Genomic DNA, 19033 nt, shown 5'->3' on the forward strand with positions numbered 1-19033 from the left:
CTTATGTTAAAAATAATCTTTCATGAATAATGGATCATTGTGAAATGGAATACTGGGTAAAAGAAGAATAAAAGTGGTAATTCTTTATATTACCTTTGTATTTTTCCTTCATTAATATGGAAGTAATAAAATAAATTTAGTTTATGTGACTATTCAAGCTACAAGAATGAATGGAAACTCGAAGAGAGAAGGTACAGCAGAGTATAGAGGAACTCTGGCATCCCAAACCTAATTAACAAAGGAATTGTTGACAAGTAATACACTAAGAAGTGGTTATGTAATAATCAAGGAAATTTCATCATCGGCTAAATATTAAGAGATTATTATTAATTACTTCTCTGTTTTATAATACTATCATGGTTGCATTAAAACATTGGTTCTTTTAGGAATACCTAAAAAAGGACACTGGGTAAAAATAATATGACATCTTTGATTTTCTTTAAAATCTAGATTGAAGGCTTGAGTTAGTTGGCAATTAAATAAGACTGATAGTATGTTCCTAATTTTAGAAGGTGATGATGGTTAATGTGGGTTTATTATACTAATTCTTATTGTTCATTGTAAATATAACTGGTCTAAAATTTTCTAGCATATAAGTATTGAAATGCCTATTTCTGGATTTCCTGATCAAAAGTTGGAGAGTGGAAAGATTATGACCTTTGGAATAAAAGAGACATAGATTTAAGTCTGCAAGCTTCTCTAGTTACCAGCTGTGGATATTGAGGACATTAGTGAACATCTAGGAATTTTACATTTTCACCTGTAAAATAGGAATATAGATAGATGATAGATAGATACAGATATAGATATATGAATGTGTGATACACACACAAACACACACACACATACACAATTGAATCTTGAAAAACATGCAGGGCAGATTAGGGTCACCAAACCCACACCCAGTGTTTGCTTTTGGCCAACAACGAAAGAACTGAGGAAGACAGCCAAGGCAAAGACCATGTGTAACTATTCAAAAATTGGCCATATGGAAGCCTCAGAAATGAGGAATGGTCAGTGTCCAGCAAGCAAACCACAGAAGTTTAGGTTGCAAAAGCCTAAGATGCAAAAGTCAATGGCATTGACCTTAGCAAAGACAAGTATTTTTAACAAGCATGAATTTTGAGCAGACATAGATTATCTAGCTCTCAGGCTGCTGACCCTGAGCTACGTGGAAAAAATTTAGCTTAATATTGTAGATGAGGTTGAGCCTGACTCAGGTCATTTTAGGTATGGGTTGGCAGTTCATAATTGTTGCCTTTAAACTTCAAAACAGCTGAATTTTCTATGCTAAAGAACACAGGGAAATTATTGAAATTTTTTATTGTGAGCCTACGTAGGCATCTTTTCAAATTCCACTTTGTTTGGGCCAAGAAGGGCAATTTGGATGAAGCTAACTGAATTCAGACTCAGCAGTAACAAGCTATGCTCTCTGTACTGTTTGGCATCTACAAAATAAAGGTAATCTTAATGCTAACCAAACTCCTGGCCGAGAGAGGAGGAAACCACTATAGCACAGGAATAAACACATATGTTTCACAGTTAGGTGTGGAAATGATGCCATTATCGAAAGCCCAAAATTTATAATGGGGATTGCAAAAACATGGAGTACAAAAAGGAAATAAAAAATAAGATTTGAATATACTTAATGGAAATAAAAACCACTCAAAGAAAATATATTGACTGGAACAACTATTATTATTCATTTCTAAAACTTGGGAAAAAATGGCAATGTCTCTAGCCTCTGAGGGAAGAGAGGGCATACATAGAGAGCATGCATCCAAACCCCACTATTTAAAAATCTGTAATATCAAGATTAAGTACTCTCTTAGAGATTTCTGCTAGTTGAATCTGAGTTCACACTGGCAAATCTTGACTTTTTTTTCCCCCTGGTCTGCCTTCTCATTTCAGAGTCTGAGTCATTGGAACCTATTGGGTTAACGCTAGGTTGGAATGCTGGGTTAACATTTTTTTTTTTTTTTTTTTTGGACTGGAAGAGTTTACTTTGGATTACTGCAGTAGGGTTTGCAAACTGACTTATTTTCTACATTTGGGAGGGGGTGGTGTCAGAGCTGAAAAAATCAAGTGTGTCTTATTAACTCTCTGAGCTCTTTATTGTTTTTGTTTTTGTTTTTTTAAGATTTTATTTATTTATTTGAGAGAGAATGAGACAGAGAGAGCATGAGAGTAGGGAGGGTCAGAGGGAGAAGCAGACTCCCTGCTGAGCAAGGAGACCGATGCGGGACTCGATCCTGGGACTCCAGGATCATGACCTGAGCCGAAGGCAGTCGCTTAACCAACTGAGCCACCCAGGCGCCCTCTCTGAGCTCTTTAAAACATAAGACTTATCAGACACTTTTGGGGCATCTGGGTGGCTCAAATGGTTAAGCGTCTGCGTTAGGCTCAGGTCATGATCCCAAGGTCCTGGGATCGAGCCCCACATCGGGCTCCCTGCTTGGCGGGGAGCCTGCTTCTCCCTCACCCTCTACTGTTCCCCCAGCTTGTGCTCTCTTGCTCTCTCTGTCAAATAAATGAATGGAATCTTAAAAAAAAAAAAAAAAAAAAGACTTATCAGACACTTTTAACTAAAATAAATCAACTGCTAAGATTTAGAGGGAACTATATGCATTCCCAGAGGAAATAGACCAAAAGCAACTTCTGAAAGACTTGATTCCTCCTAGTCGACAAGAACTTTTTAAAAGATAAGGCCAAGCAGAAGGTAAAATTATAATGCACTCAAATTTCTTTATCTTTTTTTAACTCAAATATGGTTAAGCATTGGTTTCAGATTTTAATTCCTTCATGTTTGACATTATTATGTTTTCATCTGCAAGATAATTGAGTTTTTAGACTCTTTTCCCCAGGAATTTGATTAGTTTTTTTTTTTTTTTTTTTTTTTAATAAGTTATCCTGTGGTTGACATTTTATTTTAACATTATAATTGGATGTTTTGCAGATCCTTTGCTAGACTATACCGGACAAAGTGGTTTAAAAAATTTTGGATGGGAAATTGAAAGATGTAAAATTTTGACTTTGGACATAAAATGACTTGGAGAAAAAAATGCTAGCTATCTCATTATTCTAATATAACTTCATAAGCATTTGTATTAGTCATAGGTAGTCTTAGGAGGAAACATAGAGGAGCAGTGGGTGATATTGACAAACCTCTTCTTGAACATATCTTAAATGACTCTAACAGATTGCTGGACTCCTCTGAGAAAGACAGCCACGTTGCTGGTTGATCATGTCTAAATGATTAAGTTCAGTAGGTTTGGATTAGAAAAAGCTGTAGAATGTTTGAAGAGAACATGGTTTTCCGTTCTTGAAATGTCCTTCCATACGGAAGGAATTTCACTAGAATAAAATGCCTCAGGGAGATTGTATTTGTTATGGGACGCTAACTGCTATCACAATTAGCAATACTCCCAAATTTCAGTGACTTAACACAATAAAAATTTATTTTTTATAAGAAGTCAAAGTGCCCTGGGGCCCTGCACCATGCAGTCCTTCTAGGACTAGAATCCTTCAATCTGGGGCTGATCTCTGGTAGATCCTTGGGATTCTTTAAGTCAGCAAGTGTTCAAAGCAGGTGAGGGCCAAGTGGGAGGTATTCATGACTGGTCTGAAATTGACACAACTACTTCCACTCACATTCCATTAGCCAGAATTCAATCAAAATGATACAACTCATGCGGAAATAAGAGAAAAGAACAATGGCACAACTTATGCAAAAGAGATGCATTCTACCTGTGCACCCAGGAAGAAAGGGAGGACAAGAGTTTTACTGAGGAGTAACATGCTCTCACACAAAAAGTGATTTGTTATAGTAATCCCAGAAGAAAATATTATGCAGACATAGCCCAGCCTCTTACTATTCAGTTTAACATAGGGGTTAAGAGTAAAGTCTTTGGAGTATAACTACTTAGCTCTGAGCTGTAGTTTTACCACTGGCAGACTGCGTGTATGTAGGTAGGCCACTGAACCTCTCTCAGCTCTCTAATTAATGAAAGGGGATAAGAGTACCTGCCTCATAGAATTGTTGCAAGTATTAGCATTTAATACATTCAATGGCTAGAATGGTATCTGCTCTATGGTAGTTTCATATGCTTGGTTGGATTAGTAGGCACTGTCAAATAGGCTCCTTCTTTACATTGTTTCCTTTATGTCTGTGTAACAAGCTCAGTTTTTTTTTTTTTTTGGGGCTACTGGCTGCTTGGAGTTTATTTTCCACTTGGTGCAAGGCACATGGTTCCAGGGTGTGAGGAAGGCTTGCATGTGGCTTGGAGAGTAAAGAGTAGGATCCTCTCAACTTCCTTTTGGATGTTTTGCTATTTTGATATAAAAGAACCCAATTGCTTCTGCTTGCGGCAGCCTGCCTAGTCTATGGGGAAGGGGGGGAAGGGGAGGGAGGGGCTCTGATGAGCCTAGCGCCTCCTGAAGCCTTGCGGTGGCCACTCAGGATGGCGGCTCTGTGTTGGTTTTGCCAGGCTGGCCACCAGGCTGCTTCCTCATGGCTTCCAGAGCCAAGTCGCAGGTGATCGTGCCTGGGGAGGCCTGGGGAGATTCCGAGCGTTCTGGGGACTCCAACACTGTAGCCATGAACGGGAGAGTGGACTTCCCGAAGAAGAAGCTTGCCCACCAGTGACCCGGGTCGGCCTTGGGGAGACCCGGGTGGTGAGGGATGGCTTCCCCACCATACTCCGCACTTCCGCAGGAGCTGCTACTGGAAGTGGAGCCCAGGCGGCGCCGGTAATAGTCGTGGGTGGCCACGAGCGAGCCGCTGGAGGGGATGGCTGCCATGCCGTCGCTTGCGGGCTGGTGGAGACCTCGGCGACGACCCCTCGCGGGCCTCGGCGCGCGATCACAGGTGGCGGGGACGGGGACGGGGACGCTAGACCACGGAGCCCATTTGCAGAAGAGACCGCGGAAGGCCGCTCCGCGACCGAAGCGCACGCGGGGTGCGCACGCGCGGACGCGCCCGCTTGGATTCCACAAGCTCAGTTTTAATTAAAGTGTTCTATGTATGTGTGAAAAATGCATACTATTTACAAAACAGTATACTCTGAATACCTACTAAATTTCCATATCAATCAAAGCATTAAGTCTCTTCTATTTTTTCATTCTATCACATCTTTGTGATACTGAAATTGATTAAACATCCTCTTATAATTTTATAATTCTAAAAGTTCTTCCACTTCTAAGCTATTTTATTTAATTATTTTCTATGTGTGTTGGTGCATATAGTTTTATATTTGATATATCTTCTTCATATAATACACTTCTTATCTTTATATTACATGTGTCTTCCTTAGGTTTATTTTCTGTAAGTAAATTTTATCTTGAAAACATCAATTATTGGGCGCCTGGGTGGCTCAGTTGGTTAAGCGACTGCCTTCGGCTCAGGTCATGATCCCGGAGTCCTAGGATCGAGTCCCGCATCAGGCTCCCGGCTCAGCGGGGAGCCTGCTTCTCCCTCTGACCCTATCCCCTCTCATGCTGTTTCTCGCTCTCTCTCTCTCAAATAAATAAATAAATAAAATCTTAAAAAAAAGAAAACATCAATTATTTACTTAATCGTTATGTGTTTCCCTTTCTTTTTAGTTACATTTTCTAGTAACTCTGCTTATTTTTTACCTATCCCTCTTTCTGAGTTTTTAAATAAAATTATATAACCAAGTTTTGCATGTTAGTACAACTTCTCTCTGTCTTTTAATGGGAAAACCCATTCCTCTCACATTTCTTCTAATTCTAGTTTAAAATTATATGTTTCCAATATAATTTGGTTTACTGTAAATTCTATTTCATGGTTTCTCTTTATTTTTTGCTAGGTTGATCAAATTTTATTCAAGTTCCTTATTTTGTCATTTTGAGGAAGTTATTACTCAATCCTATTTACCCATGCTAATTTATAAATTATTGCATAGTTATCTTCTCCTTTACTGATTACTGCTTACATTGATACTAATAATAAAAAATATACTTCACTTATCTAATATAAAAACAAGATAACATACATCTTAACCTCAAGTGTTTCCTTGTGGCTTTCACAAATCTAATTAAGATATAATTCCATGTATAGTTTTTTCCTCTCCCTCCCCCCTTGCTTCCTTTCCTTCCCTTCCTTCCCTCCCTCCCTCCCTTTTTCTTTTTCTTTTCTTTCTTTCCTTTTCTTTCTTCTTTCTTTCTTTCTTTCTTTCTTTCTTTCTTTCTTTCTTTCTTTCTTTCTTTCTTCTTTTTCTTTCTTTCCCCTTCCTTCCTTGCTTGCTTGCTTCCTTCCTTCTTTCCTCTTTCTTTCTTTCCCTCCCTGTGCATTTTTTTAAATTTTTTCTTGCTTTGTTCCTTCCTTTCTTCTCTCATTTGTCCTTTCTTCCTTTTGTTTATGGCTTTGTTGCATACTATTCTTCAAAGCATCAGTTCTTTCTTAAGGCACAAAGTAAAAGCCTTTCTGTATTTGTAATCCTTTATATTAGAACCCTGGGTAAATATGATGGTATAATTTTAGTTCCCCTTTGAAACAAGAAGCCTACATATAGACCAGCAGATACCCCTTATGGGATGGTGACTCTATGATTCACTCCAAGAATCAGGTGGCCAAGTTTTCTCTTCAACATTCTCTGCAGGCTGGCCTTTACTGTAGGGTTGTTAATACAAGTCCATCTCGTTTGACCAAGAGTGGCAAAATATCCTGTCTTATTCTGTGCCTCCAAATTCGTTAGTACAAAATAATTATGGCACAATGTGGGACAAAGGATTGTCAGCATGAAAAGTGTTGTGTCTCAGCTCTAGATACCAACACAATAAAGAGTTAGAGAGTGGTGCAAACTGACAAACTTATTAAAACAGTAGTACACTCTCTAGGGGCACCTGGTTGGCTCTGTAGGTTAAGCATCTACCTTCAGCTTAGGTCATGATCTCAGGACCCTGGGATCCAGCCCCACATCAAGCCCCTCATGAAGCCCTGCATCAGGATCCCTGCTCTGCGGAGAACCTATTTCTCCCTTTCCCTCTGCCTGCTGCCCCCCCTGCTTGTGCTCTCTCTCTCTCTCTCTGTCAGCCAAATGATTAAATAAAATCTTTTTTAAAAAGCAAAACAAACAGGGCGCCTGGGTGGCTCAGTTGGTTAAGCGACTGCCTTCAGCTCAGGTCATGATCCTGGAGTCCCAGGATCGAGTCCCGCATCGGGCTCCCTGCTCAGCAGGGGGTCTGCTTCTCCCTCTGACCCTCCCCCCTCTCATGCTCTCTCTATCTCATTCTCTCTCAAATGAATAAATAAAATCTTTAAAAAAAAAAAAAAGCAAAACAAACAAACAAAAACACAGTGCACTCTCTAAAGGAGAGTGAGCAGGTTCCAGCCCCTAGGCTGTTTTGGGATAGGATATTTATTGGGTCTTTCTGGGCCAGGAGGAGCTGTGTTGTATAGTGGGGTGGTCTCTAATGGAGGCTACCTCCATCATTTGGGGGACTCCTCCCACAGGTTGAGAGGGGAAGCTTTTGACCCTACAAGGTTTGTGCAGAATCATCATGGCACCCTTTCTCCATTAAGGTTGAGGCTATAACCACAATGCACATACATTATAATGAGTCTAGGGGTTACCCTGGGGCAGAGATGGAAGAGGAGAGTGCATGTTCTGCACCTATGGCCTTTGGTCTGTTAGCCCCAGGGTCTTGGAAGACACAACATCAGGATGTTGTGCCCCCGGGGTTCTAATGTGTAAACTATTTATCACTGTCCTTGTCTCCACATTTAACTGTCTATCAGAATTTCTACAGATAACCAATCTATGAGTCTTAGATGCCCCAGATTCTATTTGCCCCAATATCTGGGGATTTGTTGTTTTGACAAACATGTAACCATTTGGGGTGTGACAGCAGGAGTAGAAGTAGTGGAAATAACCTAGTTTGAACATTTTGGCCCTGCCTTCCTGAACAAGCAGCTCTTCATCCTCTGAGAGTTTGTCATTAGATGATTTGCAGTTGGTAGAATAGAACAACAGGAATATGGTCAAGTCATCTTGTACACTTGAGGTTTTCTAACATAATAGGATTTGTTTGAATCATTCAGTCTAAAATTTATCCATGGTTGCTGTGCACTTTTCATCACAAGATTGAAGTCTTTCTTCTTTTGAGACACATTTGATAATATTATTTCTTAGAGTAATTTTGTGTTTTAGTTATTCTTATCTTTTTTCCAGTTTCTTTTTTTTTTTAGCCTTCTCTTTTACTAATTTTTTTGTAGTTAGATTTTCCAAGTCTGAATCCTTACTATGCATATTCTTTCAAACAATTTAATTGCTTTTATTTTATGTTTCATTTTATGTCATTTGCCAAAATTTCTAAATATTTACTGAATTTTCTTTTATTTATTTATTTTTTTAATGTAGTGGAAATTTTTTTTTTAAAGATTTTATTTATTTATTTGACAGAGAGAAATACACAGCGAGAGCAGGGAGCCTGATATGGGGCTCAATCCTAGGACCTTGGGACCATGACCTAAGCTGAAGGCAGACACCTAAACATCTGAGCCACCCAGGCACCCCTGAATTTTCTTTTAAAGATAAATTTGTTGCAAAACTTCATGTTTTTAATCTCTGCAACATTTTGATTTTTCTCTTCTGTTTATTTTACTGATTTCTATTTATTTATATTTCTTTTGTTGTCATTACCATTGTGGATTTTTAAGTCTTCATCACCACATTTACCTCATTTTAAGGTATTTTTTAAGGATATCATCTGTATTTTTTTAAACCATAAGGTATTTGTCTGAAATCTTCATGTGTTTCCTTTTTATAATTCAAGTTTTAAAATTAAGTTTTCATTGGTATTCATTTTAAAAATTTACTATACAAAAAAATGCAAGTTGTTTTTTTATGATTATTCCCTATCTTTAAGAACAACTGGCTGCTTATTTTCCCAAAACCTTTAACATTCAGTATTCAAGGAAGGGTACTGCTTCTACTTCTTTTGACAGTTTCCCTCATTTTGATTCACACTTTTAAGTGTTTGTCAAGAGAGGGAGACAAGATGGCAGAAGAGTAGGGGAACTTGTGTCATCTGGTCCCTTGAATTTAGCTAGATAACTATCAAATCATTCTGAGAACCTATGAATTCAACCTTAGATGTAAGCAAAGAATTGCTGGAATTCTACAAATAGAAAAGCAACCACTTTTTGCAAGGTAGGAGGTGCAGAGAAGTGAATTGGAGCAGATATGTCAAAAGATAAATGGGGGGGGGAGGGAGCCTCTGTTAGCCAGCTCTGGGAAAGTGATATAGCCCTGGAGTGCAAAATTGGAACCTTTAGAAGTCTGCTCCACAGAGAAACAGCCCTGAGAGACAACCCCAGAGGTGCTCAGGTGGTGAAGTGGAGGAGAATTCTAAGTGAGACAGTGTGGTCTCAGGATCCCCGGGGTCACAGAAAGAATGGGGGGGGTGCTTGAGCCAGCAGAGGTCCCAAGCATTGGAGCAGGGAACCTGGTTAAGATCAGTGAGCCAGGGAGTGGGCTCTCACCTCGGTTTGCCATAAACTTTGAACCCCAGCACAATCGGGCATCCTCTTTCTGTATGGGGACCCTGCAAAAGGCAAAAACGTGGCAACCCTCATCCTTCCCCTGGGAAGGGCAGTGAGGGTGTGGACATGACCAGGCGGTCCTCTCCCTGCAGGGCCCTGCAAGTGGCACGTCCACAGTGACCCTCCTCCCTCCCCTGGGAGGATCAGCTCAGGTGCACATTGCAGGTGTCTGCGGAGTTTGGTGCACACAAAAGTGAAGACTGCTTTTCCCTGAGAGTTTACTGAAGAGAGGGGGTTGTGATCTTTGAGCTCTGGGGCTGGAGATCAGGGTGTGGCCATGTTTATTTTCATTCTCTAAAGTAGCAGAGAAAGCCTTCAGGGAAAAAAAAAAAGCCACATAGAACAGCCCAAAGCAGCTTACACTGAGCCTGGCTCCCTGGCAAGGGGTGGTGCAACTCCGCCCAGGCAAAGACACCTGAGAATCAGCACAGCAGGCTCCTCAGCCAGAATACCAGCTGGAATATCAGGGGAATACAAAGTTTACTGAGTAGACAGAACCAAAAACCTCCAGCAGTAGGGGAAAATAGTATATAAAATTCAAGGTTTTTTCTCATGATTCTTCTATCTTTCAGTTAAAATTTTCCTTTTATTTTTTTCTTTTTTTCCTCCTTTTCAATTAGTATCTTATTTTATCAACTCTTTGTTTTTAAGGCTTTTTTTAACTTTAATATTTACATTTACACTTTATAGATATATTTTTGGCTTCCTTTCACTGTATTCAATTTTATTTTTGTATATATATATATATAAGTTTTGCTTTCTTTACAATTCTGGGATTTAGTGTCTTCTAACAAACAGACAAAAATACACCCAGGACCAAGTGGGTCATCCTGTTTTGTCCACCTGGGACAAAATTCTCTCCCTGCCCCCTTTTTTTCTTCTTCATTTCTTTTTTGATTTCTGACCTCTTCAGATTTGTCTAGTGTGTTTTTTGCTTGGGTCATGGTTGATATTTTTTTTATTTTGTTCTCTCATTCACCCATTATTCTCTGGGCAAAATGACTAGAAGGAGGAATTCACAACAAAGGAAAGAACAGGAGGTAATGCTCTCTGCCATAGATCTAATTGATACAGATATAAGTAAAATGTCAGAGCTGTAATTCAGGATAACGACTATAAAGTTACTAGTTGGGCTTCAGAAAAGCATAAAAGACACTAGAGAATCTCTTAGTGCAGAAATAAAATCTAATTGGGGTGAAATTAAACATGCTTTCACTGAGATGCACTCTAAGATGGATGCTTTAACAGCTAGGGTAAATGAGGCAGAAGAGAATAAGTGACATAGAAGACAAGTTAATGGAAAGGAAGGAAGCTGAGAAAAAGAGAGAAAAACAACTAATGGACCATGAGGGGAGGATTTGAGAAATCAGTGATAACATAAAGCAAAACAATCTTAGATTTATTGGGGTCCCAGAGGAAGAAGAAAGAGAGAGAGGGACAGAAGGTATATTAGAGCAAATTGTAGATGAGAACTTCCCTAATCTGGATAAGGAAACAGGCATTCAAGTCCACAAAATCAACAAATATCAATCAAAACCCTGACACATAATAGTGAAGGTTGCAAATTTCAGAGATGAAGAGAAAATTCTGAAAGCAGCTCAAGACAAGAGGTTCCTAACCTACAGGGGTAAGAACATTAGACTGGCAGGAGGCAGTCTATCCTGGGAGGCCAGAAAGGGCTGGCATGATATATTCAGTGTATTAAATGAGAAAAATATGCAGCCAAGAATACTTTAGTCAGCAAGGCTGTCATTCAGAATAGAAGGAGAGATAAAGAGCACAGGACAAACAGAAACTAAAAGAGTTTGTGATTGCTACACCAGGCCTGCAAGAAATATTAAAGGGGATCCTGTAAGTGAAGAGAGAGCACAAAGAACAGATCAATGAAACTAGAAACTGGTTCTTTGAAATAATTAATAAGATCGATAAACCCCTGGCCACACTTATCAAAAAAAAAAAGAGAGAGAGAGAGAGAAAGGACCCAAAATTTTTTTTAATTTTTATTTATTTATTTATTTATTTATTTATTTATTTATTTATTTATTTATTTGACAGAGAGATAGAGAGCACAAGTAGGCAGAGGGAAAGGGAGAAGCAGGCTCTCTGCTGAGCAGGGAGCCTGATGCGGGGCTCGATCCCAGGACCCTGGGATCATGACCTGATCCGAAGGCAGCTGCTTAACCAACTGAGCCACCCAGGCGTCCCAGAGAAAGGACCCAAATTAATAAAATCGTCAATAAAAGAGGAGAGATTGCAACCAACACCGAAGAAATAAAAACAATTATGAGAGGGGCGCCTGAGCGGCTCAGTCGTTTAAGCGTCTGCCTTTGGCTCAGGTCATGATCCCAGGGTCCTGGGATCGAGCCCCACATCGGGCTCCCTGCTCAGCGGGAAGCTTGCTTCTCCCTCTCCCATTCCCCCTGCTTCTGTTCCTGCTCTGTGTCTCTCTCTGTCAAATAAATAAATAAAATCTTAAAAAAAAAAAGCAATTATGAGAACATATTATGAGCAACTATATGCCAACAAATTAGGCAATCAAAAAGAGATGGAGGGGCGCCTGGGTGGCTCGGTTGGTTAAGCGACTGCCTTCGGCTCAGGTCGTGATCCCAGGGTCCTGGGATCGAGTCCCACATCGGGCTCCCGGCTCAGCGGGGAGCCTGCTTCTCCCTCTGACCCTCTCCTCTCTCATGCTGTTTCTCTCTCGCTCGCTCTCTAATAAATAAATAAATAAATAAAATCTTAAAAAAAAAAAAAAAAAAAAAAAAAAAGAGATGGATGCATTCCTGGATACGTGTAAACTATCAAAACTGAACCAGAAATAAATAGAAAACCTGAATGGACCCATAACCATCAAGGAAATTGAAGCAGTAATCAAAATCTCCCAACAAACAAGAGCCCAGGGCTGGATGGCTTCCCAGGGGAATTGTACCAACCATTTAAATAAGAACTTATGAAGCTTTTCAAAAAAATAGAAATGGAAGGAAAACTTCCAAACTCATTCTATGAGGCCAGCATTACCTTGATCCCAAAATCAAAGACCCCACCTTAAAGGAGACTTACAGGTCAATATCCCTGATGAACATGGATGCAAAATTCTCACTAACATCCTAGCCAATAGGATCCAACAGTACATTAAAAAGATTTTCACCAAGACCAAGTTGGGTTTGTTCCTGGGCTGCAATGGCAGCTCAACATTTGCAAATCAATCAACCTGATACATCACATAAATAAAAGAAAGGATAATAACCATATGATTCTCTCAACTGATGCAGAAAAAGCATTTGACAAAGTACAGCATCCTTTCTTATCTCTCCACAGTGTAGGGCTAAAGGGAACATACCTCAATATCAAAAAAGCCATCTATGAAAAGTCTACAGCAAATACCATTCTCAAGGACCTTTTTCCCCTAAGGCCAGGATGCCTACTCTCACCACTACTGTTCAACATAATACTAGAAATCCTAGCTTCCGCAATCAGACAACAAAAAGGAATAAAAGGCCTTCAAATTGGCAAAGAAGTCAAACTCTCACTCTTCACAGATGACATGATATATTTTTTTTTAAGATTTTATTTATTTATTTGACAGAGAGACAGTGAGAGAGGGAACACAAGCAGGGGGAGTGGGAGAGGGAGAAGTGGGCCTCCTGCCAAGCAGGAAGCCTGATGTGGGACTCAATCCCAGGACCCTGGGATCATGACCTGAACCAAAGGCAGATGCTTAACTATTGAACCACCCAGGCGCCCCCACCTTTTTTTTTAAAGAGATGACATGATATTCTATGTGGAAAAGCCAAAAGACACCACCTCAAAATTGCCCCAGCTCATACAAGATTTCAGCAATGTGGCAGGATATAAAATCAATGCACAGAAATCAGTTGCATTTCTATACACTAACAATGAGACAGAAGAAAGAGAATTTAAGGAATCGATCCCATTTACAATTGTGCCAAAAACCATAAGATACCTAGGAATAAACCTAACCAAAGAGGTGGAGGATCTCTACCCTAAAAACTACAGAATTCTTATGAAAGAAATTGAGGAAAACACAAAGAAATGGAAAAACATTCCATGCTCATGGATTAGAAGAATAAATATTGTTAAAATGGTTATGCTACCTATAGAAATCTATACATTCAATGCAATCCTTATCAAAATACCATCGGCATTTTTCACAGAGCTGGAACAAATAATCATAAAATTTGTATGGAACCAGAAAAGACCCCAGATAGAGGGAGGAATGTTGAAAAGGAAACCAAAGCTGGTGTCATCACAATGTCAGACTTCAAGCTATATTACAAAGATGTAATCATCAAGACAGTATGGTACTGGCACAAAAACAGACACATAGATCAATGGAACAGAATAGAGAACCCAGAAATGGACCCTCAACTCTATGGCCAACTAATCTTTGATAAAACAGGAAAGAATATGCAATGGAAAAGGACAGTCTCTTCAACAAATAGTGCTGGGAAATCTGGACAGCCACATGTAGAAGAATGAAACTGGGCCATTTTCTTACACGATAAACAAAGATAAACTTAAAATGGATGAAAGACCTAAATGTGAGACAGGAATCCATCAAAATCCTAGAAGAGAACACAGGTAGCAACCTCCTGGACCTGGGACACAGCAACTTCTTATTAGACAAGTCTCTAAGGCAAGGGAAACAAAAGCAAAAGTGAACTATTGGGTCTTCCTCAAGATAAAAAGCTTCTACACAGCAAAGCAAATGGTCAACAAAACTAAAAGGCAACCTACGGAATGGGAGAAGATATTTGAAAATGACATATCGGGTAAAGGGCTGGTATTCAAGATCTATAAAGAACTTTTCAAACTCAAAACCCAAAGAACAAATAATCAAAATGTTCCATATTACTTGGCATTAGGGAAATACAAATCAAAACCACAATGAGATACCACCTCTACTGGTCAGAATGGCTAAAGTTAACAAGTCAAGGAACAACAAATGTTGGCGAGGATGTGGAGAAAGGGGAACCCTCTCACACTGTTGGTAGGAATGCAAGCTGGTGTAGCCACTCTGGAAAACAGTATGGAGGTTCCGCGAGAAGTTAAAAGTAGAGCTACCCTATGATGCAGCAATTGTACTACTTGGTATTTACCCCAAAGGTACAAATGTATTGATCTGAAGGGGCACCTGCACCCCCAGTGTTCACAGCAGCATTGTCCACAATAGCCAAAGTGTGGAAAGAGCCAAGATGTCCATCGACAGATGAATGCATGAAGAAGATGTGGTATATATATATATACAGTGGAATATAACTCAGCCACCAGAAAGGATGAATACTTACCATTTACATTGACATGGATGGAACTGGAGGGTATATTGATGAGCAAAATAAGTCAATCAGGAAAAGACAATTATTATATGGTTATAAAGAAATAGTGTAGAGGATCATAGGGAAAGGGAGGGAAAACTGAATGGGAAGTCATCAGAAAGGGAGACAAACCATGAGAGACTCTTAACTATAGGAAACAAACTGAGGGTTGCTGGAGGGGAAGTGGGTGGTAGGATGGGGTAATTGGGTGACAGTCATTAAGGAGGGCATGTGATGTGATGAGCATTGGGTGTTATAGGCAACTGATGAATTATTGAACTCTACATCTGAGACTAATGATGTATTATATGTTGGCTAATTGAATTTAAATAAAAAAATAAAGTGCTTGTCAGGTGTCCTTCATAGAATATAAAAGGGTATTTTTTAATTTTATTTTTATTTTTTTGGTAATTCCATTAGGATTTGAGGAGAGTAAAATAACAATAGTCTTTCTCCATTATTTGGAAAACAGGTCTATTAACCTTAAAAAAAACATAATCCGCTAAAAAAATAGTAATGCACTCTGTTAATATTATATCAAGCTCTGTTTGTTTTCTCAGCCTTTCATCCAATCAATTAGTTATCAGATTTCTGAAGTACAAGGCAATCTAATTAACCCCAGAAAAACAATTCTGACCAAAAAATATAATTTTTGCTCTGATAATAATCAATACCTCTTTGATCAAATAATTATAAAAATTATGTATAGGTAATTAAAATAAAATAAGTGTTAAAAAGAAAATGCATGCATTGGGAATAACCAACAAGGAGAGTTAATTATGTGAGGGGAAGTATCAAGGAACTCTCCTGAGCAATGTGTTTAGCTGTTTCCTAAGTAGGAATTTTTTTTTTTAAGTGGGAGTAAATATTTTAAAGAAATAGATGGAAAATGATGCGTTGGGGGCTAATATCCATCTTTGAGATCTAGAGGAAGGCCAACATAGTTTCAACACGGAGAGCCACTAGAGGAATGATGTGTGAGATGATGTAAGATCTAGAACATCCAGGGCTTCACAAGCCATAGTGGAGATTTTAATTTTATTATAGCGAAAAAAAGGAAACTGTGTTGGTCATCATTAACTGCCTACCAATTACCCCTTCTTACACTGTAACAAAACAGATTAAAGACTTCACCTAGCCTCTCTTGCAACATGAAGTAATAATGTGACTAAATTCTAGTCAATCACAGTAAGATACAGTATTTGTACAAAATGTAGAAAGCCTATTTAGAAGAATCTGACTCAGCTATGAGGAACACATTTTCTTCTACCAGCTTCCAAGAATATGGATACAATTGCTGGTGCTGTATCAGCCATTTGTATTATGAGGTGGTTTTGTGAAAGGCACTCAGTAAATGAAGATGGTAGAGTAAAAAAACAAGAGTCTGGTTTCTTGATGACACCATAGAGTTAATGAATCAGCCCTGATAGTTTTACTTCAAAATTTATTTTATGAAAAAATATGATATTTTATTTTTTAGACACTGCTATACTTACAGTTATATTTGGCCAAACCTAATTTTGACTGATATATATATGTATATATATATTATATATATATATATAATTTAATATATATATATTATATATATATATTTAATATATATAATATATATATATTATTTAAAGAAAATTTTGAGAAATGGAGACAATGAAATGAACAAAATTGCAGTTTCAAAATACCACTCTCATTTTGTAGAGAGGGAGTGGAAGAGAGTAAGAATAGATTCAGGATAACTGGTTATCAGGGCACTACATTGGGTGAGGTGGGAGATCACATTTACTTGGCTCAGAAGATACAAGTAGAGAGGGGCAAGAAGAGGATGGATTAAAGAATGAGCTGAAGAGAAAATTGACATGAATGACCTCTGGCTATAAACCAATTCTTTATGAGCAAATTCTGACACCCAAATACATATTAATTTTTTAAAGATATGAAATATTTTCAGGTAATTTCCATGTCATAAATCTTATAAGATTTATATGACAAAACTTCAATATCATTTGTATACTGTATTTAGAGTTGCAGAGTATTTTGAGATTTTTATGGGGAAATCATAAAATAAAACCTAACAGCATTATTATAGTGGCATATAGTGAAATAATAAGTATGTTTAATTTGGTGTCCATTAGTCAAAGATCTATTCTTCTCAGAATCTTTGATGGGCATATTTTAAAAGCAAATAATGTCTCATCCATTTTCAAATATACTAGGATAAAATTTAATAGATGGAATCAACCAAACACATTTTCCATGTGGAGAGTAATATATTTTGGCTTTTATATTTCTATTTCTTACCATTCTATCTTTTGTACATATTCCATAAAGATACAAAAGTAGGTACTACTTAAAGAAAATGGAAAATAAAGTTTAAAGTTTTAGCTATAAAAGACTTAACAATTAACTAAAAATTGCTTTCAGGTGCTTTTACCTTTTCTCAAAAAAATATGAGACAAAAAATATTTCTGTCAATATATCCATTATAGGGCGCCTGGGTGGCGTCTGCCTTCGGCTCAGGTCATGATCCTGGAGTCCCAGGATCGAGTCCCACATCAGGCTCCCTGCTCAGCGGGAAGCCTGCTTCTCCCTCTCCCACTCCCCCTGCTTGTGTTCCCTCTCTCGCTGTGTCTCTGTCAAATAAATAAATAAAATCTTTAAAAATATATATATATATCCATTATCAATATGAAGTATTTCTCAATCTCATATTTAAAAGGTGGACTAAGGTAAAGGGATATTAAAACTAAGTTGTTTTGGGATGTTTTCGGTTGTTTTCCCTGAGAAGAACTGGAATTCACAAACGAAGTATTTCTCCATGGACCTGTTGTCTTGAACAAAGGATAGTATAGAAACAGGAGTGGACTAAAGCTGAACAAGAGACTGAGATTAAGAGAATTAGAATGTTAGATTATTAAATTTTAAGATAACATTAGTTTTGGGTAAATTTTAAATATTTTTAAATGTTTTAAAATACTATAATCTTTCAAGACCAAAGGAGTGGGGGGGGGAGGGGAAGCATACTTAATTCATGTTGTATTTCACGGGAAAATTGGGGGATTTAAAATTTTCAAATTTTGGACCATAATAAGGTTTCAGAGTTTATAGTAAATATAACTGAACACATTTAATAAAAGCACAAAATACTGAACATAGAAAATACTGAGGGCAAACTGAATTAGTCTCTGAAAATGCCATATTTATACTCTGAACTTACTCACTTAGAAAATTATGAGAGAAAACAAGAATACACAATTAAACATTCCATTAACATTTAGAAAAAGTATATCATCACATTTCATGTGACCTCTGAAAAATTCTACTGAGCATTTGTGAGTGAAAAGGGAAAGTGATATTTTAGAATAATGGTAAAAATAATTTTGACATTCCAGACCCTAGAGGAACTTAGGGATTCCAAAACTCCTTGGAGCACACTTAGAGAACTGCTGACATAGAAACAAACACATACATTATGGAGAGAAGGAGTTTTGAGGGTGATTGCTATAGACTATCGCAGGCAGAAATTTATTACAGGAGTGTGGTGTTGCTGGAAAAAAATAAAAATGAAAAACTTTGAGTTTTGGGTTTTGAGACCAGGTCACTAGCAGAATCTGGTGAAGTAGTGAAGAGACCTACTTACAGGAGCCGAGAAAGTGGTAAGAGAACTGTTACAGAATGCTGGAAAACTTGTACCCCTATGATGGAGTTGTGAAAAAAAAGGATAAGATTGATATTTGTGGTACCTTGAAGGATAGAACAAAATGTACCTAATGAACTTTCAAATTGGAGCAGTTATATTTCTGAGAAGAATATTGACATAGTATATGGATTTTACTAGGTGAATATAAATTACTAGAAGAAAAGAGAAAAACTAAAGAGAGAATGGGAGAAATTGCAAGCAACATGTAGAAGAAATAAAAAGAGCTCAAAGCTCTCTAGGTTGGAAAATAAAATTTTCTTATCTCTAGTCCCTTTCAACAAAAAAAGACTCCTCAAAGGAACATACAATCTGGGGGAAAAGCCCATATTGAAGGCATGGCTGTAAGTTCCTTTGTCAATACCATGGGAAAAGTTAAAGTGCTATGCGCTGCCAGGCAAAGGGTTTCTAGAGACTTGAGGGCATTGTCTCCAGCAG

The 19033-nt window shown here is 38.1% G+C and overlaps 1 protein-coding gene across 2 annotated transcripts; it reads right to left on the reverse strand.

Moving 5' to 3' along the window:
• Positions 1-4203: 4203 nt before the first annotated feature.
• Positions 4204-4985, reverse strand: LOC123324292 (pancreatic progenitor cell differentiation and proliferation factor-like). Of its 2 annotated transcripts, XM_044913166.1 has the most exons (2): positions 4668-4985; positions 4204-4630 (listed from the first exon to the last, which is right to left on the reverse strand). In XM_044913166.1, exons 1-2 carry the CDS (start codon positions 4798-4800, stop codon positions 4509-4511), a joined length of 255 nt encoding a protein of 84 aa, XP_044769101.1. In that variant the 5' UTR covers positions 4801-4985; the 3' UTR covers positions 4204-4508. The 2 variants fall into 2 exon arrangements, with proteins under 2 accessions (XP_044769101.1, XP_044769100.1); XM_044913165.1 differs by having other exon boundaries at positions 4204-4985.
• Between the last annotated feature and the right edge of the window lie 14048 nt (positions 4986-19033).

Source organism: Neomonachus schauinslandi, chromosome 3, assembly GCF_002201575.2.
Source record: "Neomonachus schauinslandi chromosome 3, ASM220157v2, whole genome shotgun sequence".
Lineage (NCBI taxonomy): Eukaryota > Metazoa > Chordata > Mammalia > Carnivora > Phocidae > Neomonachus > Neomonachus schauinslandi.